A 25,782-nucleotide genomic window follows, 5' to 3' on the forward strand; every position below is an offset into this window, starting at 1 on the left:
ATGAGCACTCGAAAAGCACTTTTTAAGGGAGTTTTTCAGGTGCTGTAATGTAGACCTGCTTGCAAACACAGCCACACAGCCAGACAGCCCCCCCCCCCCCCCATGAACACATACATTCAAGAGTAGAAAACACTGTGGTTTGTCATGAAAAATAAATAAATATATAAAATTCAAGCACAATGACCCCTGATTAACCCTTGTCCATTTTCAAAAGCAATCCTGAAGCAGTTGCAAGTGAAAACCCTCTTATTCAACCCTCTGTTGCCCTATGTATGATTCTGAGCCCAGCAAACAGCAGCATGAAGAGCAGTGGTCTCCAACCCTGGTCCTGGAGAGGTACAGGGCTGCTGCTTTGCTACTCTGCACTTACTCAATTAGGGTAGTTGATTACAGTTACCTCACCTTACCTGGTTACCTGGGTCTCAACAGGGTGCTGATTTTAAGGTGCAAACAAAAACCAGCAGACCCAGTAGTTCTCCAGGGCCAAGGCTGGAGACCACTGTAGAGGGCACATGCTCCACTTCAGTGTGCAGGACACTAACTACATGGGACACGCATAGGACACCTACCTAGAGAGTTCAAGTCCTTAAATGGCAATGATTTCCCAGTTCTTGTAGATCTGGCATTCAGGTATGACGTTAAATTTCAATTTATAAGTTACCAAAACCTGTAAAGCTGCAGCTTACATACATTGGCGCTACGATCACTGGAAAAATGCTTAGCTTGCAGAATATTGCTAAAAAAATAAATTAAAAAAACCTACCAGCTTTCAGGAGTTCAAATCCATTTCTCAGTCAATATGTTCCTACAAAGTTCATACTACTGGTATTAGGACCCAGTTAGTTGTGTAGCTCAGAAATATAAGGGACAACCCATCTGCAAAACAGCAGTGCCTGACTAGCCACAAACTGCATTAGGACAAATCTAAACTGCAAAGCAAAAGCACCGTGAATAACCAGGAAGTGGCTAAAAAGACAAGTATTGAGAAGATAGCTCCTCATAGAGAGCTGAAGAGGATTAGCTTTGCTAGAAGGCTTCAACTTCATTAAATGCTTCTGCCATTCAAGAGTCTAATGTGATGCCTAACACCAAGTAGCATGTACCAAGACTACAATCAAAATACTTTAAGCATTTTCATCAGGCCAATGGTCAACAACAAAACCACCTTAGCAGTCACCAACAGGAGACATTAAAGTGATACTTTCAAGAAGTAAGTCAAGGTCATTCCATACCAAACTCAACCAGAGGGGTATTTTTTAAAAATGGCTAACTCACTTAGCTTGACTTCTGCACTGAGTAAAACCAGGAATCCCCTCAAATATGGAACATGGACTAAAGTAAACAGCACAGAAGTCTGGCGTACTCCATAAGCCAGCTTTGTGAAATACCCCTCAGATCCACTCACCAGACAGATTTAGTTTTCGGGTGTTCAAAGTCCAAAATAAATGCTTTCATTTACTTCATGACCATCACATAAATGTGAGATACAATCTGTGTGGAGCACCATTACATTACATGTCATTTGGCTGACACTTTTACTCAAAGCGAAATACAGCTGATTAGACTAAGCAGGAGACAATCCTCTCCTGGAGCAATGCAGGGTTAAGGGCCTTGCTCAAGGGCCCAATGGCTGCGTGAATCTTATTGTGGCTACACCAGGGATCGAACCACGGGTCCCAGTCATGTACCTTAACCACTATGCTACAGGCCACCACATTGCATTCACAATGAACATGACAAACAAATTTAATCCATGACCACAAAATTATTTCCGTCTGACAATGGTCCCTCAATGAGCCCCCGCTCAAAATTGGGCCCAACTCTGGACCACGGAGAGGATGCAGAACATATTGCTTCTGGTATTAAAAGATCAGGTACCAGTCTTCCCAAATTCTCCCATAAATTCGACTTTTCGTTTTATGCCTCCCTGCAGGCTGTAAACACGTCTATGCCCTTGAAAACAAAACACAGTTCAAAAACAGTGCCATGGACTGAATTGAATGCATTTTTTACTGGTGTCCTGCACCTTTGGTAAAGTTCAATGTGACATATTCCTTACTGACCTGTCAATTGCCTGCAGTGATTTAATGACTTGGGGGGCAGATGCAGAATTTAGACTAAAAGGGTGCGCTTCCAATAGTTTGGAGGGGTTCAGAACATAGGCACAATAAAGGCACATCCAAAATTATTATTATTTGCATTTGACAAGTCTACTGTTCTCCCATCTCTAGGAGGACACCGAAGAAATTTCAGTTCTAAAACGGTGACTGATTTTTCATCCTCCTTTCCAGGGCGCACCCACCCTTCACTTTGCAATAAGCCATTTGTGGTCCTTCTCCCCCATGTCAACACCTAAACTACTAACTGCCTGCACACACATATGCATAATACTTATAACAAGCACCATATGTATGCAAGCCAAGAGCACCAGTTAATGTATAATGTAATACAATTCATTAATATAATCTCTTTTAATACATTACTAAATAAACAAGTACAATGTGCCACTGTAAAACATTTTTAATGTCAGTGCACCCAAAATATCCCCCAAAGAAATGTACTTGCCAAAACTGAGGGTTGGGCAGCAGAATGTTTCACTTCTGGTTAAAATGGCATGGAACACTCCCTATGCAGAATATCAGACATCAACTGTTGTACAACTGTGGGAATTCTGATATTCCACGATGAATCACTTACAGCAAAACAACCCGATTTAAATTTAAAACAGAAAACATGATATGCATTTTTCACAATAGCCGCCAATACACACTTTGGTAGTTTCAGAGATAAAATAATCTGAAATAGAATACAATTGGACCCAATTATTATTTGAATATATACAACAGAATAATACAGAAAAACAATTTCTAACAAGATGATTCCATGGTACACAGATTTATACACAAAATATTAACATCCTCAAGCTTGGTGTTTTTTTGTTTGTTTTTTTTTCCAGAAAAAAAAAAAAAAAAGAATACATAAGGCAGAAAACACAGGTCCACAAATATTGACTGGCAAAAGAAAAAACATTTGTTAAAACGGTACAGTACAGTACACCAAATCAAATTTCTGTGGAGTAAGTCACTGTGGTTATTCTTTCTCCAGTCACCATTTTGTCCCCTCAACTGGATTTAGAATCCATGAGCCCGGCTCCAGCTGCAAGACCAGCCCTAATATCAGGGCCACCAACACCACAGTTCCCCCTCAGAATGGTTACAGTTGTCTTTGTAGAACGGTTAAGTGCGTTTAATCAGGGTTGGTCTTTCTTCAGAAAAAGGTTAAGTGCTGTTTACTGAGTATCACGGTCAAATGCTGAATTCCTGAATCTTCATACATCGGAGCGGCGTGGGAAAGCAATCAGTCCGAGCTGTGAAAAGTGGAGCACCGTGATGGGCGAACTTCAAAGCTCGGGACGGGCAGGGCAGAGCCGCGTTGTGACTGGACAGAGTGAGTTGGACCGTGCCAGAACATTCATCAGCCGATAGTAAAGACTCCCCGTTAATGGCGGATGGACCTGAGAGAACCCCACCCGTGCTCCGGCGACTCTGGAATTCATCACCCCTGAACCACAAGCTGAAACGTACCACCATTTTGAGGCCAATTTCAATACGTGTAGTCCTGAAGTTGGAAGAAAGGCATTTATGAAGCAGATCAAGTGATTTGTAAAATTGCCTCGGAGTTTGGGCAAGATGGAGATACGGCAAGCAAACATTGAAAGGCTCACTGAAGTCAAAGCACGATGGTAGTGTCTAAAATCATGTTCTGCCTTTTACAGACGAGGGATCAGTTGTTTCACGCTTTGCTCAGTTACCTTTGCTGCTAATAACCTCCGCCAGTCCTCAAAATGTATACCACGGGCACCTTCGCATTACCGGGTTTAGAGTGAAGCTGAGCTGCAGACGGTATTCTCTGTGAAGTGGTCCTGAGCTCTCTTCAGTGTGCGGCATTCAGAGGAAACCACAAAGCCGACCAAAATAGGCACTCGTACAACAGCAAATTCAAACATTTTTGTGCGTAACACTGATCTGCTCACAAGGAAACAACATTTTTTCAAAACTAAAGTTGCTAACATGTTTTATTATATCATATACTAACTTTAAATGGTTATGTCCTTCGGATAGATGTCCTTCGAATATATAGCTATATGTATATTCATATTTATTATCTATACATTTCTTTTAGAACTGAAAGAATATATAGAGAATACATTTTTCCCTCTCTCTTTTCAAGTTTGCACAGTTTGTATGTTCTCTGGACAGAGGGCAAAACAATGAGCGTTGATTTTCATACCAGTGCCATCATTCTTCATCCAAGAAGCATTTGTTGGGGGGTGGGGGGGTGAAAGCAGAATTCTCTGGGATTTCATTTTTCATACAATTCCTCTCTTTTCTGCGCTCAGTGCGGATTTAATATCTGCAAGTAAACTCTGAGAGTAAGCTCCTCCCCTCTATCAGTCCACCAAGAATATTTATCAAGTAAACTCCGCCCCTCTTCCACTCCACCCAGTCACTCACAGCAGACATTTTGAAGGGGAGCCAAAGAACGGTGAATTACTGTTTGGGGTCCAGCATGACGAGTGGGAACAAACTTTCTTTGAGGGAAGTAAACCATTAGACTGGACCCCCACAGAGCCCCCACCCTTCCCTCCCCCTCCCTGGTGTCCGGCGCTACAGGATCTCCTCCACGCCGTGGGCGAAGATCATGACGAGGCCGGGCTCCAGGATCATGTCCTCGCCCATGTGCTGGTTCTCACAGGCCATCACCACCACGGCCTGCTTGCCGGGGATGCGTTTGGCCACGTAGTTCTCGTAGTAGCGGCGGTTCATCTGCCGCGTCTCCAGCGTGGCCAGGCCCTGCGGCCAGTTGCGCTCGTGCGCGTTCTCGATCAGGTCATTGACGATGGAGAGCGGGCAGCCGCTGTCGATGAGCGAGCGCTTGATGACGGCCTGGAGCACCGCGTCCGGCGTGGAGATCATCCCGCCCCAGCGTGTCACACGGGCCGGCTGCAGGGAGTTCACCCACCTGGGGGAGGAGACACAAATCACCGTACGCTCTCAAGGGCGACAGCTACACTCACACCAATGCCATTAAAGCAGCACTTCCACTATGGAAGGTGTCATGGAAATGCCTTCGTCGAATCATCTTAATTGGTATGAGGTCCAATTCGGAGTGAATATAACTTCATTGAGACACCTAGATTTTTGACTGCTCTCAGAATGTCAGTATGGTTTTGACTGTAGCCAAAAATAAATACTGTTCTCAGAAAGCCTATAAAATGACTGGGAGTGAAAATCTAAGACAGGCTCATAATGAATGTTAAGATATGAATGGGAAAACTCCAGATCAGCAGTCCTACTGAGAGATGATTTATTAATGGCCCATGTTATTCTTAAGAGTTTTGAAAAGGGAATAGGAGATGAATGATGGCTCTATATTTGTATGGTGAAAAAGAGTAGAGACAGGACGTGATGTGGTTGGATGAAAGGAGGTGCTCTCCACTCACTCTAGAATCTCATTGTATTCTATGGTCTCCTCCAGGTTCTGCAGGTTGGGGTTGGCGCTGCGTATGGCTCTCATGTAGGCCTTCAACAGCTGAATATCCCGCTTCTGCCAGGTACACATTTAAACAATGCCAGGTTAAGTAAATACGGTGTGGGCTTTGTTAGTGACAATGTTTAACTGTAAGGAGTGAGGGTTTGTCAGTTGCCATGTTTAACTGTAAGGAGTGAAGGTTTGTCAGGACCCATGTTTAACTGTAAGGAGTGAAGGTTTGTCAGGACCCATGTTTAACTGTAAGGAGTGAAGGTTTGTCAGGACCCATGTTTAACTGTAAGGAGTGAGGGTTTGTCAGGACCCATGTTTAACTGTAAGGAGTGAAGGTTTGTCAGGACCCATGTTTAACTGTAAGGAGTGAGGGTTTGTCAGGACCCATGTTTAACTGTAAGGAGTGAGGGTTTGTCAGGATCCATGTTTAACTGTAAGGAGTGAGGGTTTGTCAGGACCCATATTTAACTGTAAGGAGTGAGGGTGTCAGGACCAATGTTTAACTGTAAGGAGTGAGGGTTTGTCAGGACCCATGTTTAACTGTAAGGAGTGAGGGTTTGTCAGGATCCATGTTTAACTGTAAGGAGTGAGGGTTTGTCAGGACCCATGTTAAACTGTAAGGAATGAGGGTTTGTCAGGACCCATGTTTAACTGTAAGGAGTGAGGGTGCGTCAGGGGTCATGAAAGGCGTTCAGCTGCAGACTGACCTGCTCAGCCAGCTGATGCTTGTGCTCAGCTGCAGTCTTCTCCAGCTCACCGATCTTGGTCTGTTGCTGCTGCACTACACCGCGCAGGTGTTTGATGCAGTTGTGATTGGCCACTTCATCTTTGGGCATCTCCAACCTGGGCGGGAGTTAGAGTTCAGGGACTGAACACACAAACTGCAATTCCCGGCAGTTATTTGTCACATCTACAGACAAGGCCCTGGAATATCAACAAACGACTTTAATAGCTTTTGAATGCCGAAACAATGACCAATGAGCCAATGACATTTTCTCCCCAATTTTAGTTTTCAAAAGCTCCCAGTCCTCGTGGGACGCTGCTCCCTCTCATCCATTAAATCCACTTTGCTCGCCGTACCAGTGAGGTGGCAATAACAGCACAATGACCTCTAATTTTGTTGGGTTGGGCACCAAAGTGCAACATTAAGGTTTCTCCAAAATCATTACATTTACATTACATTATTGGCATTTGGCAGACGCTCTTATCCAGAGCGACGTACAACAAAGTGCATACCCATAACCAGGGATAAGTGCGCTGAAAGACCCTAGAGGGAAGTACAATTTCAACTGCTACCTGTACAACAAAGATATTTTTTATTTTTTTTTGGAACAAAGAAACAAACAAACAGAGCAAAAGTGACCAAAGTTAATTATCCAAACACTGCTTACCTAGCCAACTAAAAATACCGATACACAAAGCAAGTCACAGAGACAACCATTAAGGTTCACAGGGAGGTAGGGAGGGATGGGGAGAGGTGCTGCTTGAAGAGGTGTGTCTTCAGCTTGCGCTTGAAGGTGGGGAGAGATTCTACAGTTCTGACCTCAATGGGGAGTTCGTTCCACCACCGTGGAGCCAGAACAGACAGTAGTCGTGAGCGTGAGGTGGAGGTGCCAAGCGGCCTGTGGAGGCTGAACGAAGAGGTCTGGCAGGGGTGTAGGGTCTGATGATTTTTTGTAGATAAGCTGGGGAAGACCCTTTAACTAGCACCAATGTTTTGAATTTGATGCGAGCCATGACAGGCAGCCAGTGGAGGGAAGTAAGCAGGGGGGTGACGTGTGAGTATTTGGGAAGGTTAAAGACTAGACGAGCTTCTGCATTCTGGATGAGTTGGAGGGGTCTGATGGCGGACGCTGGGAGGCCAGCCAAGAGGGAATTGCAGTAGTCCAGGCGGGACAGAACCATTGCTTGGACCAGGAGCTGGGTCGAGTAGGGGGTGAGAAAGGGGCGGATTCTCCGTATGTTGTATAGGAAAAACCTGCAAGACCGGGTCACCGCCGCAATGTTCTCGGAAAGGGACAGTCTGCTGTCCATCACCACGCCGAGGTTCCGTGCACTGGGTGACGGCGTGAGTGTGGTATCCCCGAGGGAAATGGAGAGATCCAGATGGGGAGAGGTATTAGCAGGGATGAATATCATTTCAGTCTTGCCTGGGTTGAGCTTTAGATGGTGGTTGTCCATCCAGCTCTGGATGTCCCTCAGGCAAGCAGAGATACGGGCTGAAACCTGCGTATCAGACGGCGGGAACGAGACGAAGAGTTTGGTATTGTCCGCGTAGCAGTGGTAGGATAGCCCATGTGCAGTGATCACAGGGCCAAGGGAGCGAGTGTAAAGAGAAAAAAGAAGCAGGCCAAGGACTGAGCCCTGGGGAACTCCTGTGGTGAGGGGCCGAGGTGTCGATACTGAACCAGCCCAGGCAACCTGGAAGGAGCGACCAGAGAGGTAGGACTCAATCCAGTCCGGGGCTGTGCCACAGATGCCCGTTGCTGACAGGGCAGACAGGAGGATGGAGTGATCCACAGTGTCGAAGGCAGCAGAGAGATCTAGAAGAATGAGGACAGAGGAGAGGGAGGCTGCTCGTGCGGCATGGAGTGACTCACTGACGGAGAGGAGCGCAGTCTCTGTCGAGTGGCCCGATCTGAAGCCAGACTGATGGGGGTCTAGTAGGTATCAATCAAATCAAATCAAAATGGAGGTGCCCCGGTAAGCAAAAAATTGTGAGACTGTGTACAGAACTGCCTCAGGGAATTTGGAGACCTTATGAGAATTTTTTAAAATGTCCATCTTAAATGAAAAATAATTCTGCATCAAGTATAAGCTGGCCTTGTCCAAGCTCCCCACCTCACCCACATGCACCAGTTTGCCCTCCCCATACGCACAACCTCTGCCCTCCCCCCACGTCACCCCTCTGCCCAAACTCACCCACATCCGTCGTCGCACATGACGGGCCTCTTGGGGTTGTGCTCACAGTCCTTGAGGTGGGACTGCAGCTGGTCCAGGCGCAGCACGGCCGTGCAGCCGAACTCGGCGTTGTCGCAGGTTATCTGCAGCTTGGACAGCATGTTGCGCATGATGCGGGGCACGGGCCGCAGGTGGGCGAGCGTGACCACGGTGCGGTCCACCGGGCAGATCTGCTGCTGCTGGAACCACTGCGTGATGCAGGCGTTGCAGAAGGCATGTTCACAGTGAGGCGCCTGGGGGAACAGGGACAGACCGTTAACCAGGAGAGAGAAACCTGGAACCAGAGAGCCCAGAGAGGCCCTCCACCACACAGACAAATCCCACCAAAACGGCCAATAACCACGTCGCCAACATGTTAGAAATTGGCAAGACATGAGAGTCCCGGATTCTCAGAAAATAAGCCAACAATCCAGCAGAGTTGGAGATGGATTCTAAATTCGGAGTTCAATATGAAATCCCTGCAAGTAAAGCAAATATGAACCCTGCCGTTAAAAAGGAGATGGACTCCTTCATGACTATGGATTCTCGGAGCCCACCAAAAGAAACAAAACAAAAATACAACTCAGCCCCACTGAGATGACCCCACTGTGAAAGCTGAACAAAATCAGAATCAATTAATAAGTAACACAATCAATAATCCATCCCATGCACAAAGGTTGATTTAAAGCTTGAAACAGTGGCAGCTGTTCATAAAGCAGAGTCATATAGTAAAGGGGTTGAAAGCACACAAAAAGATTTCTGATCGGTTTACCAATAATACTTGAGGATGCACTGTAGATCTGACCCTTGAATAGCACATTTCAACTAGTCCCATGTACTAGCCACTAGCCCCCCTAGGCAGCTTTGGTGTTATATGCTATATATATGCTATGAAATATAGAATTTTTATATAATTATTTTTTAATATTATTTTTTTGAGACATTTTCCTTGCAAACTTTTTGTTATTCACATTTAAGACAGATAATTGCCTGTTCTATCTGGAGGCAGTATTATGGCCATGGATCTATATTAATGTATTGGTATTGTAGTTTAGATAAAGAAATGAGCGTGTCTCTGTTTGAGGGTTCAATAACTTTCTTCCCTTTGCTGTATCTTTGAAAGACAGTGGAAGCTATTGTAAGAAATCTTGGCACTGCATGAGAGAAAAGCACAGGTGCCAGTGCAACAAAACCCCCCATTATTCCACAGCAACTGAGAGCAGCGTCAGGTGCAGGGTGAGCACCTGTAATTATAGCAAGTGATGTCCAATGGCACTATTTAATTATGTCAGGAACGGGGTGAACTGCAAACTTTCCCCTCTTCTCCGAGCTGCAGTCAGAGGGGGACCCAAAGAGGTATAAATGAACCACTCTCTCCCCCATAGTGCACCCTCCCCAGAGCAAGGCTCCGGAAACAACCACGGGGCTGCGTGATCACTGGAGCAAAAGAATAATACCCCTCCTGGCTTTAATTCACACCATATAGGCTTATTGTCTGCCATTTTAAAACATTTTTAGTTTGAAACAGAAAATTTGCATCATTACCATTAATGTTTCAAGGCCCGGTGATGGTAGCTCACACAGCAGAGCATGTACATAAATCACCTCTTGACTCAATGTAATAAAAATGGTTTCGTGAGCAGTAGCAGGACGTGCTTTTTGTTCGGTTAATTGCGACGTCGGGACGAATGAGATTCATCGTGACCGAGCGCACGTGCCGACAGCCCAAAGGTATCGGGTTCCGTCCGCTCTCCCCTTCCTTCCTTCCCCCCCCCCCGAAAGTGATCTGGAGGGCTCTGGTCCTGTCCCCCTGCCAGCTCGCTGCGCAAAGCCCTCCATCAGCACGGGCTGGAGAACACACGCCGGGGGCTCCTGACCGTAAGCAACCTCCTGCAGCCGTCCCTCACGCGACCGTGTGCCGATACTCGCGCGTGCGTACACACATGCAGGCAAACCCATTCACAAGCGTGTGTGTACACAATCTACCACACGTACACAAACGTCAACGCACACGCACAAACACGTACGTAACAGACGCATGCAATACACTCAAACTTACTCATGTACGCACAAGCAGTCAGTAAGGAACAGCCCTTTTTTTTTTTTTTTTTTTTTGACATAAACTACCAAATCAGAAAATGAAACCAGCAAGGACAAGGCCTTGGAAGAAGGAACGTCAGCACTCTTCTGTAAGAACTAGAAACGGCACTCACCTGACAGTCTAGGAGGTTAGCTTAAGGTCAGGCATTGTGCAGATTCCCCTTGCCGCAGGGAACCCTTCATACTTCTCAAATTGTCCCCTAATCTGGAATTCCTGAACACTGTACCACTGCATGCAGACCGGTGTCTGGCACTAGAGACAGGGAGCTAGAATTGCACACAGACACCCACTGCAACCCCCTGAAATGCTACACTCGCAATGTGCATCTCTCTTACCCTCTCCCCCACTCTCTCTCCTGCTCTCCCTCTCCCTTTCCTACTCCCTCCCTCTCTCACTCGTTGGTCTCAAAAGTCCTCCGCAGTTTGTTGGAATGCTGCGTCACTCCATCTCACAAGTCTATAACATGCCAATCCCTTAACAAAGGAGACCAAAAATGCTGGATCATATTAGCAGAACATTTAATGTAGACCAGTAAATATTTAATGTTCCCCTGTAAACCATTTTTACCGTTTTCCCCTCAAAACCGTATTCATATTTTGTATTCTTTCTACCATTATTTCTGCATTTCAGCTGGGGGTCTCACATTGATCGTTCAGTGCTCAACACCACGGGACTTTGAGCATTTAGCATTGTATTATTTTTTTACCTAGAATTGAAAATGGTTAAGGATAAAGACTAGGCATACACTAACCACCCTGCATGTTTTAAAACATCACCACCAAGGCAGATAATCAAATGAGTTTTGTCTGTGGGAGGAAGACCAGTCCTTTTCCAACTATATTTTGCCAACTGACATCATGAATAAAATGTTGCCTCTCCATTTCTGCCATTCTTTTAGTTTGATACATAAATAGACAACTGGGTACCATCAACATTTTACAGCACTGTCCTATGGTAACAGATTCTCCAAAACAGCATGTAGATAAATAATTTCTGTATGTAATGTCATAATTGCACATTTCCTAAATATTCCCTTTTTATGACTATGCCGACAATGCTGTAAATGTGACCACTGAGTAATCACAGAGAACATGGGTTTCTTGACATGGAAGGAGGCAGTGGTTTAATAGCCCGGTTAGTCGGGAAAATGGTTCTCTGTGCCCTGCTCTCAGACCATGACAAATGCGCTTGACATTGAGAGTTGAACTGGGGCCTGGTGTAGAGTTACATCCACAGTCTCTAGAGACAGCAGCAACTTTGGAACATTACTGCAGACAACACAGGGACATTTCATTTAAAGTGAAACAAAACAGGCAGTAGGCAACAAACCAAATGCATACATCTATGCATTTTGTTAAAGAGAGCTCCTTAGTCCAGACCAATTTCTGCAACAACCACAACCCAAAAGTCAAGAGACCCCTAATAGGCAATAGTGTGAGTGGAAGATGCAGCTGTGTTTAGCGGAGGGGGTAGGATTTTTACATGTTATTAATCTGTGGCAAACATCCTAATGAACAAAAGCACTCGGCATGTTACGACCTTCATGCCAATAGCTATCCACAGACTTGCATAGACATGCACTGGCCATGCCATTCTACAGTATATTAATGGTGTGAGGTGTGTTTGCCCTGGGGAACCTCCTGCCTGTGTGAGGCCGATCGAGAGCCGGGGAGCAGGTGGACCTACCTGAACAGGCTCTTCTAGGACTCCACTGCATATGGGGCACAGCAGGTCCTCATCCACGTCCCCCTGGAACCTGGTGACGTCGTAGCCCATGGCACATTACTGGGACCGCCCAAACCTGCAGGGAACGAGCCTCCATCAGTCACACAGAAGAACCCACCATATGTTCACTTCACTGGGGAAAGCCATTCCACATGTGCTGGTCAAAATGCAAAAGGAAGACCAAAATGACACCTCTTACAAAATGAGGATATCCCAGAGAAAGTATTCCATACTTTACTGTGGACAATGAATGACTGGTGACCTGAAATCACTGGGGAGGCAAGTGGAACACAAAGCCAGACATCCTAACATGCCTATAGTTCTGAATTGCAGCTAGCTTTCTAACCCCAAGATAAAAAGACATCTTTCTTTGCCTTTGCAACTTCCTATTCTGGGTCTGAGGCACCATAGAGTGTTCCAGGGCCCAACAGACACACAGCAAAATTTGTCTTCCTTTTCTGACCTCCTTGAAGGTCACCCACTCACTTCCTGTTTGCAAAAGCGCTGTGCAGTCATTTCTAAATAAAACTGCGTATTGATTCTAAAATGCAGACTGTGCGTACATCGGCTATGGTGGTTCTGAACAGGCAGGGACAATGGAAAGTAAAAAGGCTAAAATATGTAACGCTTCTATGGAGGAAATGTGGACGTCCCTCCAGAAACAGAACTCACGCACATGGATTCAGGAATAGAAATTTACACTGTCAATGGGTCGCTAAATTAATGCAAATAAAATAAAATAAAAATAAAAATAAATAAATACTAAAGTATCAACTATTGCAGTTTCACAAAAACAGAATAACCACAAGTGCAGAGCGATTAAATCAACATTTTAGAGTTTAAATAATGAATTGAATGAAATCAAATGCTGATTAGTTACCAAATAGAATCAAAATCAAACCAGACACAAAAAACACTAATCGCTCAGCACTAGTAGCCACTTGTGGCACAAAACACCCAAAAAAGTTATCTTTTGTCAATTTAGCTCAAATTATTCAAATGTAGTAACTGAAACCAGACGGTTCTGCTTTCTGATGAGCAATTAAAATGCTCCCAGAACAATCACTTTGCAGATATAGTAACAGCTATGTGACCGGACCCCAACAAAGATTCACAAGGAACATTGTGTACAATTAATCACCAAGCAACAGAGCAATGCGGTGACTGAAATGGAACCCTTCCCAACTAATTCACTAACAATACCACTATCTGGGGCTTATTCGCTGAAAATTCCTGCTCACAGCAGCTAGAGTATTGTTGTACATTAATCCACTCTGCTGATTACTAGATGTGTGATCAGGGATTACGTGTCAGAAAAGGGGGATTATCGAACCAACACAGGCTTTTCAGTTCGGCTTTATGGAGATCCTGTCACGCATGAAAGTGCACCACTGGCCTATGTCATTGCATAAGAGGACAAATGCAAGTGTGTGCGTGTTTGTGCGCGTGTGTGTGCGCGTGTGTGGCAGGGTAGTTCTTGGGAGATTATAACTGTATTGCATTTCATATTTTATGCCATTTACTGCAACCTCTTTGTGAGGACCCCCTGGAAATTAAATTCAGTTAAATTTGATTGGCACGGTACTTTTCAGAGACATGGTGATAAAGATGTTTCACAGAACACCAAGAAATGGGAAAACTGGGAAAGACTGCAACCACTAAAAAAAAAAGCACTCCTTGTGAGAAACCCAGATACGGAGATGGATCCCATCCTACAGCAGGCTCTGTGTCAGCAGCTCAAATTAGGCTGAATGGTAATTGGAAGGTCAAGGGAAATAACCAGAGAAATTGATCAGACTATAGCCCAGGGTATTTAAGAGGGCTATAGTGATTTAAGAGACCTTGGAGCATTCACCAATTTTAACCAATTTCCTTTTTTTTTTTTTATTAACTAGGAACAACATTTACGAGTGGTCCCGACCTGTCATAGGAGTCACACAATAAAGAGGACTGCAGTGGAAGTCAGCGCAGCTCACCCAGCACATTCAGTAGAACTCTGATCAGACTTCCAAACTAGGCATTGCAGATCAAATATGAATCAATATTGAGCAAATGCAAAGGTCCACCATATGATTATGTATTGCCAAAAACTAATGACCTCAGTCTAATCAATAAGGTATCAGTCATCCCTTGTTCTTGTTAATCTCCTATTGGCCATCTAGCTGACAGTTGTCTGAAGTTAGGCGTGAGCCCTCATGAGCCCTTTGTAGTAAAAACGTAAGAGAAATGTATGATAAGAATATGTTCTTCATGTTTCCCACCATGGGAAACAAATTTACCTCACTCACGTGCGATTCTCATCTCTTGGTGCCAGAATCCCCCACATCCACTATGGGACCCATGGACCAGTTTTCTCAAGGCAGGGTGCAGGGTCAGGTGGAGTCCTCACAAGGCAGAAAATTCTGGAACCAATTAGCAAGACAATGGTCAGCAAGTTTCACACCAAATTTCACACCAGTTCCATCAGTGTGTAAGAATGTAGAAGGAACGGAATCAAAGCTAATCTAACAGTGTTTTTTTTTTTTTTTTTTTTGGTCCACCTGTGCATTTCAAATGGGACCAAAATGTAGCACACACACTTCGGGGGATTCGCGTTGTCCCATTTCTTATTTTAGTGGGCCAGGGCTTGACTTTTATGAGCATCTTAGCATACGTTGCAGAAATGAATTCCCCATAGTCCTTTGCAGAGCACAATATTCCTGGCTCTCCACGGTGCACTGCTGAAAGCAAGCTGCTTTTAGTCTGTAGGCGCATGTAATGTAAACACAAAAAGCGTTTGCACCGTTACCCGATGTACCGTCAATATTGTCAATATAAGTGTCAATCGTGCCAAATGAAAATACATCTGCATAATTTGCCAAATTAATATTTCACTATCCAGTCATGCTGCCTTGTGGTGAGCACCAAACAACCAAACCAAACCAACATGGCAAGCGTCCCTCAGAACGGCACTGATTTATTTGACTGTACGCCACTTGACTTGTCTCCAGCGGGGGTTTTAGCCACGTTAAACGTACCTTCTTAGCCTCAAACCTCTAATCACAAGGCGAGAAGTAACCGAAGCCATTTTAAAAATGCATTATTAAAGCACCATAAGTATTACCCACAACATGGTCTGTCGTTAAAGTAATCAAGCCTGCATAACGTTACTCAAAATAACAAAAAATGCAATTTCAGAAAGTATGAATGCCTCACGGGTCGTGAAAGAATCAGTAGCTAGGCTGTTGCCCCATTGATACATTTCGTGCCTTCAGCTTCAATGGGGCATATCAAATGCTATGATTAGCATTAGCCACTCGTTGATGCCCACCATCTGTACTCTCTTGGCTCAATAATATCATACAAGTTCTTCGTAACTAGCTAGCTAATCGTCTCGCAAATGTAGGGGGCAGACACATTTTACCAAACTGAAAATATAGCATTAGCTAGTTAGCACCAGTGTTCTATCACACTGCAATCAAATAACGAATGGATCCCATTTTCGTCACATATTAACCCGCTCAGCAAATTAATATTATTGAACAATCAGTCCTTAAGATACATTTCTTGAGTTAAGACAGATGCCTTCTGTGTCAAAAACACAGCGCACCAACAACATACGCTGCAAAGATTTTTAGTTAGCCTAGGTGGATATTTCTTGTTAGCTGGCTAGCTAGATACCAAGCCGTATCGTATCGGTGTACTGTAGATCAGCAACATGAGCGTGCTTGCCAACAAATCATAGCCAACAACAGAGTTCTACATAGCCAGGTAGACGAGCCTTGTTTCGTATGTATGAAACCCCACACCATTTATTAGCTAGCATTTCCAGATATATTTTTATAAGCAAGCTGTGAAACACGTTAGCCAGCTCGCAAGACTACCTGCTAGCAGGCTTGCTAGTCAAACACCCGCTAGCAGGAAAGCTAATCAGACATTAGCTAGCTAACTACATTTTCAACAATAAAATGATTGCTAACAACGTTAGCTAGAGCTAAACGAAAAATACACAGGGAGGTCTAGCATTTGAAACGTCCCATGAACGAGACCTACCGCTAACTAGATACTGTAACGTTATCTAGAAAACTTCCGATTGCTAAGGTAGATTCTTGTGGTTCGTAGACCCACAGAAGGAGGTATATTTTACGCAAAGGCAAACGGTAATCGCTGATTAAAGATCCAGCACACACAGCAGTTAGCTCATACAGCACTAATTGCAAAAAATCTTTAAATGGAACCTTTCAGAGCTGCTTCTGAAACACTGACAGCTATCCAGAGATTTCAGTGTCAATGTTTCAGTCCTTAGTTCTGACCAGCTGACTAGGAGAAGCCATCATCACGTCGGAAGCCTTGTACTGGGGGGGAAAAGAGCCGCCCAGATTGCAGGTGGGTCAAGGCGGTCATGTGACACATTACTACTCTAAACGGCACTGTTGGACAACTTTGTGTTACGGCGGAAGAATTTAGGCAACCAATCACTGTTCATTTAAAAAAAAAAAGTTTTATCAAATGTTTTTATTTCTTTCTTTATGTTACACAGAACATTCAAATAGTCCTCCCCCTTTCCACTCAAAACATTGTCTTCACTTGTCTATGTTCTGTAGATCAAGTGGAAAAGAAAGGACAGGTGAACTTCATAGCTTTTCTCATTAGAAAATTTCTGCTTTTTCAAAATTGTTAGTTGCTATACATTTCCATTATTCTAGCAGTAAATGATGATCTCAACAAAACGTTTCAGTGTTACTCACATAAGCAAAGCAGACACTCCCTTCCAATCTTTACAATAAAATTCTAAAAGTCTGTCTTGATATTGATACCAAATGAGTACTTATTAATAATTTGATGGCAACTAAATATGTACCATGATTCACAAGAACTCAATGAATCATATTCATATCATATGATATGTATTAATTTGCATTCAGAAGTATTTACATTCCTGATGCAAACAAACATTATGAATGCATACTTAAACACAAAGCTTGAGGAATTGCACACTGATAGCATTTGCACAATTTCTGTGCCTGTAGATGTGCCATTTAAGATTTTTTAAATGTCTTTTTATTTTTTTTCATATTTGCAGCACAGTTATATATTAAAATAAAACTTTACTGGACACAACCAATATCTTTCCGCCTACATTTATTTTCATTTTTACGTACTCACTAACCTATGGCGTACGTCTTATTATCGTGCGTGCCCCCGTCTCTCGTCTGATTGGTTAAGATTGAGCTGTACAGTGACGTGAGTGCATGGACGCGACCTGCAGAATACTGTGCATGAAAAATAAACAGTTAATGAAAAAAACATCTTCATATAATCAGAAAATTCACTTTAGCCGAAGCTATTCTATGTAATCAGTAAGTTAAAATCTATAATAGACGACGAAATTCTGGAGAAGCCTACTACGCGTCATACATGTGCTCGGATTTGTGAGTAATATTAGCTAACTAACGTTAGTTAGCAATAAAGCTAGCTAGTTGATCATCTCGATGACTAGGGTAGAATATATAGCTAGCTAAGTGTTTCTCCGATCTATGACTGTATCTAACTTATCTTGCTAGTTAGCGAACTACTCGTAGCTTTTGGCTAGCTATGTCAGCTGTACGTGACGTTAGCTGGATAACTTGTTATGTAGCTAGCTAGCTGCATCAGTGTATTACCACCAGCTAGAGTATTGTGGTACCTAAACTCGGTCCTGGGGCTCCCCTGTGTTTGGTGGTTTTTTTTCCAAGTATAATTGCAACGTCTGAATTTTAACAAGAAGTGAATTTCTTAATTAGGTGCTTCATGTTTAGATGGATTATGGAAGTCATATCATGTCAGAAATAGCTATGCATGCAATGAAGAATAACATTCCCAAGTTTATATTATGCTTATTGTGCTATCTTGCAAACATCATTCATCATTAACTCATCAAATGAAAGACTGGGGTGAAGCAAATGTGGACACCTGGCACAAGATAATGCAAAAAAATTCAGATAAAGAAAATTATAATGAGTCAAACCTGTATGCTGTTCATTATTAATTTAATAAAATACATGTTCATCAACCTAAATGGGAGCTTATTGATTAACCTCAGTCTTTCATTTAATGAAAATATATTTTTATGTAATACAGCACAATATGAACTTTATTATAAATGTATTATTGGCATGCATAGCTATTTCATAGCTATAATGTAGCTTCCATAATCCATCTACCGTAAATCCTCAAATTGTGGCCGGGGTCTTTTATTTACTTAGGCTGCACAAAGCACAGGCCTTTATTTGGGGCAGGCTTGTATTAGAGGCAGGCCTTTATTTCTTATTAGGCTTCTGTTGTAGAATTTTATTCTTAGAAATAAAGTAAAAGGCTACACTTAAAGTGGGCCAACACTGTTCAACACTTCCTGTAACCGTTCAGAAATCAATTAGTGTAGGCTAATCAGGAACACTGTTTGGTAAGTCATAGTGTCAGTCTTAACAGACTTAGTTTATTGCAAATGTTCTCAAACACAATAAATCACATGGAAGTCCAGAATCCATAAAATAACAACTTGCCAGACACGCCTTCATGAACAATAACAAATTAGCGTAGATAACAGCAAGTTAAGGATCTTTTTTTCCTAAAGTGCATTTTATTGTGAGACATGCGTTTCGTTTGGAGCAGCATACCGGTAGGCTATCAAAAGATTTTCGCTTTGGTTTGGGATTTAATTTACTTTTGGACTGTTTGATTCTATTGCTAAATGTTGGGACTGATGGGCACTGAAATCTGGGGGGTATTTGATGGTTCACTGTTAAGTTTTATGTTGTTGAAAGAGTCGGGATTTCCACCCATCTGTTTATTGCGAGCCAAGGCAGCCGCTTTCATTCATTCATTTGAACGTGCACTGTGCTGTAAATACATGGAAACCTTATTGCGTAGCCAAGTAGCCTAAATTGAGTTAATTTTTTTTAAATTTACCTTTTCATTGAATTCGTAGGCTGGAATGCCTCGCGGCAACAATTGTGTTTAAATGTATACTGCTTCAGCCTTTGGCAAGCTACTCAGAAGGGGGCGGCAAGCGACTGGTAGCTTGAGAGCAACGTGTTGGAGACCCATGGTGTAGGACAACGACTTTTCATTGGCAAAAGTATTAAACCAACCAACAATATAAAATATTAAGAAGAGCTCTTTTATTTCATTGAGTTAAATCGAAACAATGTCTTCTAGTGCTCATGGACTGATAGCCCTACTGGTAGGCAATATTCCCCCGGCTTGTATTTGGGGGCCGGCCTTTATTTGTCCGAATCGACCACGCCCCCGGCTATTATTCGAGGCCCGGCTTCAAATAGAATCCCGGACACAATTTGAGGATTTACTGTAAACATGAAGCACCTAATTAAGCAAAATTACCTGCTTGTTAAAATTCTGACATTACTATCTTAGAACAAAAAACCAGCATACACTGGGGGCCCCCAGGACCGAGTGTGGGTACCACTGAGCTTTGAGCAGGTCCTTACATAACTTACCGATACAGAAAGTCAAGTCGAGCTTAAGTAATTGCTGCCAATATCCAGATAATGGTAACCTTTTTATTTCAGCTTAATGTGGTGAATGCTTGTGTTGTATGCACTGTGTGAAAGAGAGACAATTATCATGTTAAATAATGGCACGAGTCTAGAGAGCTACTGAGTGCGCTGATACATTTGGTGCAGATGACTATACTAGCAATGTTGGGTTGTATGATTAAAATGTAATCACTAAGCCTACTACTAGATAAATCTCTGTTGAATATTGCAATATACGTTACAGGACTGGTGGCGGTGGTGTCTGCTGTTGTTTGAAGCACATCAGGCCAGAGAGACAAGTCCTGAAACGATGACGACTGAGACCCACGTAAAAGACATAAAGCCAGGACTTAAGAATCTCAACGTTATCTTCATTGTGCTGGAGACAGGTGTACTGGTTTCTCCCAATTTGGTTCCCCTCCACCTTTTATACGTATTCAAATATTTGTACTATTTATACTATTTTTAAGGTTTTATATTTCTCTTCTTGGGGCTTATTGTGAATATAGTGTGTATATATTAAGGATTTTTACTTGTTTCACGGTTATTATATCTTGCTCTCATGCTTTAGTGATGCAGCATCTTTACACGCCAGTCTGGGTATGTTGTTACCCAAATCTGGCTCGACTGGTATTAATCAGGTGAATGCTCTCATAAATTGCAATTATGAGGCGGACCAAAGGAGTAATTTTACCGTCAGACTAAAACAGGATGACCATGTTTTTGAGATACAATGAGAAGATGAACTGAACCGGGCCTTAACTGAAGCTGATGCATCCCCAATAGCCAGTGGTTCTGTTGTGGAGAAAATCAAACTATAGGCTCCGAGATGTACAACCCAACCAATGTGAGCATAGAGCACAGTCACAGGGTAGATATAATCTTGCATGTGTACTTTGAATGCTTGACCCTGCACTTAATGTTGTGGGCATTAATGCCTCTCTCCTCTGTGAAGGACGTGTGACTAAGACAAAAGATGGGCATGAGGTGCGGACTTGCAAAGTGGCAGACAAGACGGGCAGCATTAGCATTTCAGTTTGGGACGAGGTTGGAGGCCTGATCCAGACAGGGGACATCATCCGACTCACTAAGGGGTGAGTCACTCACTGCACCAGAATGCACTGAAGCTCCAGACATCCCTTTGCTGCAATGATCTGTGGCGGTGGTGATGGTCTTCTTTGAAATGTGCTCAAAAATATGAAAACTCTTTGGATTGTATTTTACACCTGTTTAGGATGAAGGATTATGTGCGTTAATGTTTTCAACTCCCTCAGGTACGCCTCCGTATTCAAAGGATGTCTAACGCTTTACACTGGGAGAGGGGGTGAACTGCAGAAGATTGGAGAGTAAGTTCTGTTCATAACGTTATGATAACAAAGATTTATGTAGCTGTGGTGGAAAATTTCATTTTCATTGATTTCCACCATGAATTGTCTTTGGTCTGCAAGTGGTTAAACCGTGCTTACCATCAGCTTCATCAGCTCGAGATACATGAAATGAAATGAAAATGCCTACAATGGAAGCAGCCTTTGGCAGTAACAATTTCTTTGACTCTTCTCAGGTTTTGTATGGTCTACTCTGAGGTCCCAAACTTCAGTGAGCCAAACCCTGAGTACCTGGCTCAGGTGAATAAAACAGTAAGTCCTATCAATCCTCTGCCCTGCAGCACTGTTCATTTAAATGAATACTTCTGCCAAAATTCCAATATATTACATTCCCTTGATCACTGGAATATTTTCCTTAGACTTCTCCCCCCCCCCCCCCCCCCACCCCCAAAAAGTGATGATTGTATATCTCCAATGTTATTTTGTACTGTTGTTTTAATGAGTGGACATGACATGATATTGACCCATGCGGGGGTATCCAGTCACATGTGGGCCAGTGTGGATGCAGTTTGGAGTTCCAGCCCAGCATTTATACACTTGATTCAACTAAAGAAGGTCATTAGTTTGTTAGTATGGTCAGGTGTCATTGTACTGGGCTGGAATAAAACATACGCTCACTCTGAGCCTTTTTGGTAAGATTGGACACTCCTGCCCTATTGATTATAGAGTTTCAATGAAAAAGATAATATTACAAAGAAATGCTAGCCTACTGCCACACGTTAAGTTCTCCTGTTGTGTCATTCAGGCACTCAATGACCAGGGAAATGCAATCAACAACAACAACAGCAGCAGCAGCAGCAGCAGCAGCAACAACAACAGCAACAGTAACAGTGCCCCTGCTAGTACGAGTGGTGAGTCTTCATATGTTCACTCTTAAGGTGGGAAAATACTTGATGAGAAGGCAAAGTCAGGCGAAATCGAACCACAACTAAACACAGTGCCGCATGCAAAAACTTGTTTACTCATGGTTTACTCAGTTTGTTTAGTGACTCTCCTTGTCAGTGCAAGGGGGGGCACAGATTCAGATTGTGTAGGTTTAATGCAATCTTTTAGACCAATTGCAGGCTCTCATTTACATGTGTGTGCAAACAACTTGGCTAGCTCGGCCAGCAGGCATGTGCACACTGCAGTGGCTGAAATCAGAGTTTTGTTTTCTCCACAAACGCATAATTTCATTCATACCAACTAGCCAAAGTTAGTTTCCACAGTAAGTATCCTCCCTGATATAGGTGATGAGAACTTGAGGGCTGAGGGGAAAAACCTGTAAAATCCCTGTAAGATGTGTATCAGTTACATTATACGGGCATTTCACCATTTATTTATTGACACAAAGCCAAAGACCACTATTTGGCCACAGAAGCTACCCCATCAGGCTTAATCTTGGGTTAAGGTACTGATATTGTGTCTTTGTGCACAGGTACTGCACAGTTAATTATTTATTCTCACATCTTAACACTGTATCATGATAGAAATATACACAAATCTGTTCACTCTGTATACTCCCCTGACTGCTTCATCATAAGTCATACAGGAGGATGTGATATGTGTTGCAAAATTGTACCCATCTTGTTATTGCATAGTGAACGAGACGACCAATGGCAATGGAGTTAGTGCACCAGCTCCCAGCAGTACCTCCACCAATCCACCGCAGACAGGGCGAGGTGGCAGCAACAGTGGCAGCAGAGGGGCAGCCAATCAAGGGGCAGGAGGGGCAACCGTTAGCAACGGGAAGGAGACCCGGCGTTCTGCTAAGAGATGATTGGCACCAGAGAACAGGAAGGTCCCTCCCCCACTGGAATACCCAACACAGGGACTGATTTGAGCCACTAAAGACTGCGTCTCGCATAGACTCCTGCATCCGACAGTCAAGATAGTACCTGCCACATCACCGCGTTACCTGCGCCCCCTGGGTCCAGCTATCGCCTGAGCCCATGCTGGCCTAGGTTGAGCCAGGTGCAATAGAGCCGCTTTTAGATCCCATGCATCTTGTATTGAGAGAATCCATCTTTCAGCAAATAAAGTGATGCCTACATTGCAAGAACTTAAAACTCACACGATTGCACTGTATAAGAAATAGTTTTTTACCGATGGCTTCTTTTGAGAGCTCAGACAGAAATTGTCATTTATTTTATCAGGAAGCATGCCAAGCAGATTATATGGAGTCCTAAAACTTTTATGAAGTTTTTCGTACAGGTTTTTATTGGTGCCCTATTATTAATTGATAAATGTGTGCACTACAGTACATGCTGTAAAATGTTCATGACAACTACTCTGAAATACTAAACTTCAATTTTGACATTTTGGAAATCTCTGCAAACCCAACCAGAGGGAAGGAGGCTACCTTTCTCAGTTCTTAAAATATGAAAATGTGAAATTCCTCCTCAGCCAGTGGACAATGTCCCTGTTTCAGCCCCCAGTGCTTTCCTGTTGGGTGATGACGTTTAACTACAGACCCGAGGATCATGTCTATAAACTATACGTGCCGTTTGATGTAATGTTTTTGTTGTTACTGCACCATTTGTTCCTTTATAAAATAAATATTAATATCAAATGTTAATGTCAGAGCAGGGCTCCATTCATACGGTTTTCTGTTCAAAGAATCTGCAAGTAACATTTGTTGTGCCATCATTTTCTGTTGGAAAAACTTTCATTAAAACCATTCTTTCTCAGTGTATCGTAGTCCAGAAGTGGATGATTTGGTGCTTGTAATTGTGTGACTGACATCACATTTTATTTTTTGCCCAAGTGGAAGTAAGACGATTCAGCAGGCTGCCAATCAGAAGCCAACTTGTTATTTTTCCTGTTCATGAATTCTTAAAAAAAAAAATACATGCATTTCATCTTCTGGCTTAACACTAAATGCGAGAAGAAAGTGGGTGCACATTGGAGTCTTTTTACTGCAAGTCAAAATGCACAAGGGGGAAATGCACAGGAACATGAAGGGCAATTTGCTTTTCTCTGAGGTAAAATCTTAGTCTTACTTGTAAAGTTCCACCATACCATAATGAGTATGGTTTATTTCATAAATAGAAGCCCAATGAAAGTTTCTTTAAAAGGCATTTAAATCCAGTCTACATTACATTACATTACATTACATTACATTAATGGCACTTGGCAGACGCTCTTATCCAGAGCAACGTGCAGTTTATTAGAATAAGCAGGAGACAATCCTCTCCTGGAGCAATGCAGGGTTAAGGGCCTTGCTCAAGGGCCCAACGGCTGTGCAGATCTTATTCTGGCTACACCAGGGATCAAACCACAACCTTGTGTGTCCCTGTCATGTACCTTAACCACTACGCTACAGGCCACCCTGTCTATAAACATTAATAAGTCCATCCACACTGATGTGGAGGGAGAACATGAGGTCTCACTAACTTTAAACGAGAAATGAATTTACTGTAAAGTTGTGGAAATTATTAATCTCAATCCTTTTGGACTGTGAGGCAAAACCACATTTTTTAAAAATAAGTTTAAAGATAATTATATAGCCTCCCCAATCTCTAACATCAGGAATGCAGGCACTGAAACCCTAAACTGGACCTACAAATGAAAGAAAATCAATAGAGAAATCAGTGCAGGGCTTTCTTTTCATGGTTAAGGGTTGTTCCAGTGTGTGGAGCGTGGTCCCATGGTCATCAGCAACTGGCTGGCAGGCCTACAGAGGGGTTTGGTCAGCCAGGATGACCAGGAGTCCTTACTGATCAGCAACTGCTAGAGGTGAATCAGGTGCCCATGATGTGCTTGCTGTGTGGTGTGGAGTTTGAAAAAAAGCCTGTGACATCACTCATATGCAGCATCGAGCAGGTGGTGAAAAGGTTTCAAAAATAAATGACAGTGCAAGTATAGAAGGTATTAGACAATAGCACTTTATTTCAACATAACCAATTCTAAGCCACAATACTGAATAACAAGACTAGCTGGCTGCAGCACACATTATATAAAATAGATCAAGTCTTGAACGCCAAAGGTTTATAGGTTTAGATTTTCCATTAAGTTTTATCTGCATTGTTTTTGGTCAAATAATTTATGGTTTTTAATAATGTACATAACATCCTTTTGTAACAACCATTCAATAACTCACACAAAGTTTTAACAAGGCAAAGTGCTTTCAGGATTGCATTGTCACAAGTTGTGAATGGGTGAGGTGGGGTGGGGGCGTCTGGTTTGTCTTCCAGGAAGACTTTCCACTCTTGGCCCTTTTGTTTTTAATGGGAACTTAAGGGCAGGGGAGGAAGATATGAAGTGGACTTATGTATGCAACGGTTACGTAAGGCTGAACAAGCTCAGACTTCCCTTCATACAAAGCAAGTTCACCCCCAACCCAACATCACCAGTTAGATATTTTTTTCCTTATTTGTTGCTTTTGTACCAATACCAGACACACTAAAACATGCTCGCAGAGTCACAGACTATGACGGCTTGTAAACTTGATTCAGACATATGGCTGGAGCACGTGCACGTTCCGAAGCAAAACGCAGAGATGAATTAAAGGGCACAAGGGCAGTCTGCCACCTCACCAGTGCTTTTCCATGGGAGAGTTACAAAACAAAGTGCACCACAGTTAAATGTATTG

The 25,782-nt window shown here is 43.0% G+C and overlaps 2 protein-coding genes across 4 annotated transcripts; one reads left to right on the forward strand and one right to left on the reverse strand.

The window, feature by feature from the left end:
• Positions 1-4,658: 4,658 nt before the first annotated feature.
• On the reverse strand, positions 4,659-16,666 carry LOC133109854 (E3 ubiquitin-protein ligase NRDP1-like). Of its 2 annotated transcripts, none has more exons than XM_061219554.1 (7): positions 16,528-16,666; positions 14,599-14,712; positions 12,272-12,386; positions 8,467-8,738; positions 6,252-6,387; positions 5,504-5,607; positions 4,659-5,022 (listed from the first exon to the last, which is right to left on the reverse strand). In XM_061219554.1, the coding sequence occupies exons 3-7, from the start codon at positions 12,359-12,361 to the stop codon at positions 4,668-4,670; spliced, it is 957 nt and encodes a 318-aa protein (XP_061075538.1). In that variant the 5' UTR covers positions 12,362-12,386; positions 14,599-14,712; positions 16,528-16,666; the 3' UTR covers positions 4,659-4,667. The 2 variants fall into 2 exon arrangements, with proteins under 2 accessions (XP_061075538.1, XP_061075537.1); XM_061219553.1 differs by having other exon boundaries at positions 14,590-14,712.
• nabp2 (nucleic acid binding protein 2) lies at positions 16,557-23,881 on the forward strand. Of its 2 annotated transcripts, none has more exons than XM_061219556.1 (7): positions 16,557-16,675; positions 20,069-20,213; positions 20,780-20,918; positions 21,099-21,170; positions 21,386-21,461; positions 21,955-22,060; positions 22,790-23,881. In XM_061219556.1, the coding sequence occupies exons 2-7, from the start codon at positions 20,135-20,137 to the stop codon at positions 22,966-22,968; spliced, it is 651 nt and encodes a 216-aa protein (XP_061075540.1). In that variant the 5' UTR covers positions 16,557-16,675; positions 20,069-20,134; the 3' UTR covers positions 22,969-23,881. The 2 variants fall into 2 exon arrangements, with proteins under 2 accessions (XP_061075540.1, XP_061075539.1); XM_061219555.1 differs by lacking the exon at positions 16,557-16,675 and adding an exon at positions 17,525-17,721.
• Positions 23,882-25,782: the final 1,901 nt, after the last annotated feature.

The sequence above is a fragment of the Conger conger genome, chromosome 14, assembly GCF_963514075.1.
Source record: "Conger conger chromosome 14, fConCon1.1, whole genome shotgun sequence".
NCBI lineage: Eukaryota > Metazoa > Chordata > Actinopteri > Anguilliformes > Congridae > Conger > Conger conger.

Bases quoted from the DNA above. Each gene is read 5' to 3' on its own strand.
- LOC133109854 (XM_061219554.1), bottom strand. From the start codon at position 12,361: ATGGGCTACGACGTCACCAGGTTCCAGGGGGACGTGGATGAGGACCTG. The intron at 8,739-12,271 runs GTAGGTCCACCT...CTGTTCCCCCAG, and splicing joins TCCTAGAAGAGCCTGTTCAG to GCGCCTCACTGTGAACATGC. The intron at 5,608-6,251 runs GTCAGTCTGCAG...TGTACCTGGCAG, and splicing joins AGCATCAGCTGGCTGAGCAG to AAGCGGGATATTCAGCTGTT.
- nabp2 (XM_061219556.1), top strand. From the start codon at position 20,135: ATGACGACTGAGACCCACGTAAAAGACATAAAGCCAGGACTTAAGAAT. The intron at 20,919-21,098 runs GTGAGTCACTCA...CAACTCCCTCAG, and splicing joins ATCATCCGACTCACTAAGGG to GTACGCCTCCGTATTCAAAG. The intron at 22,061-22,789 runs GTGAGTCTTCAT...GTTATTGCATAG, and splicing joins TGCCCCTGCTAGTACGAGTG to TGAACGAGACGACCAATGGC.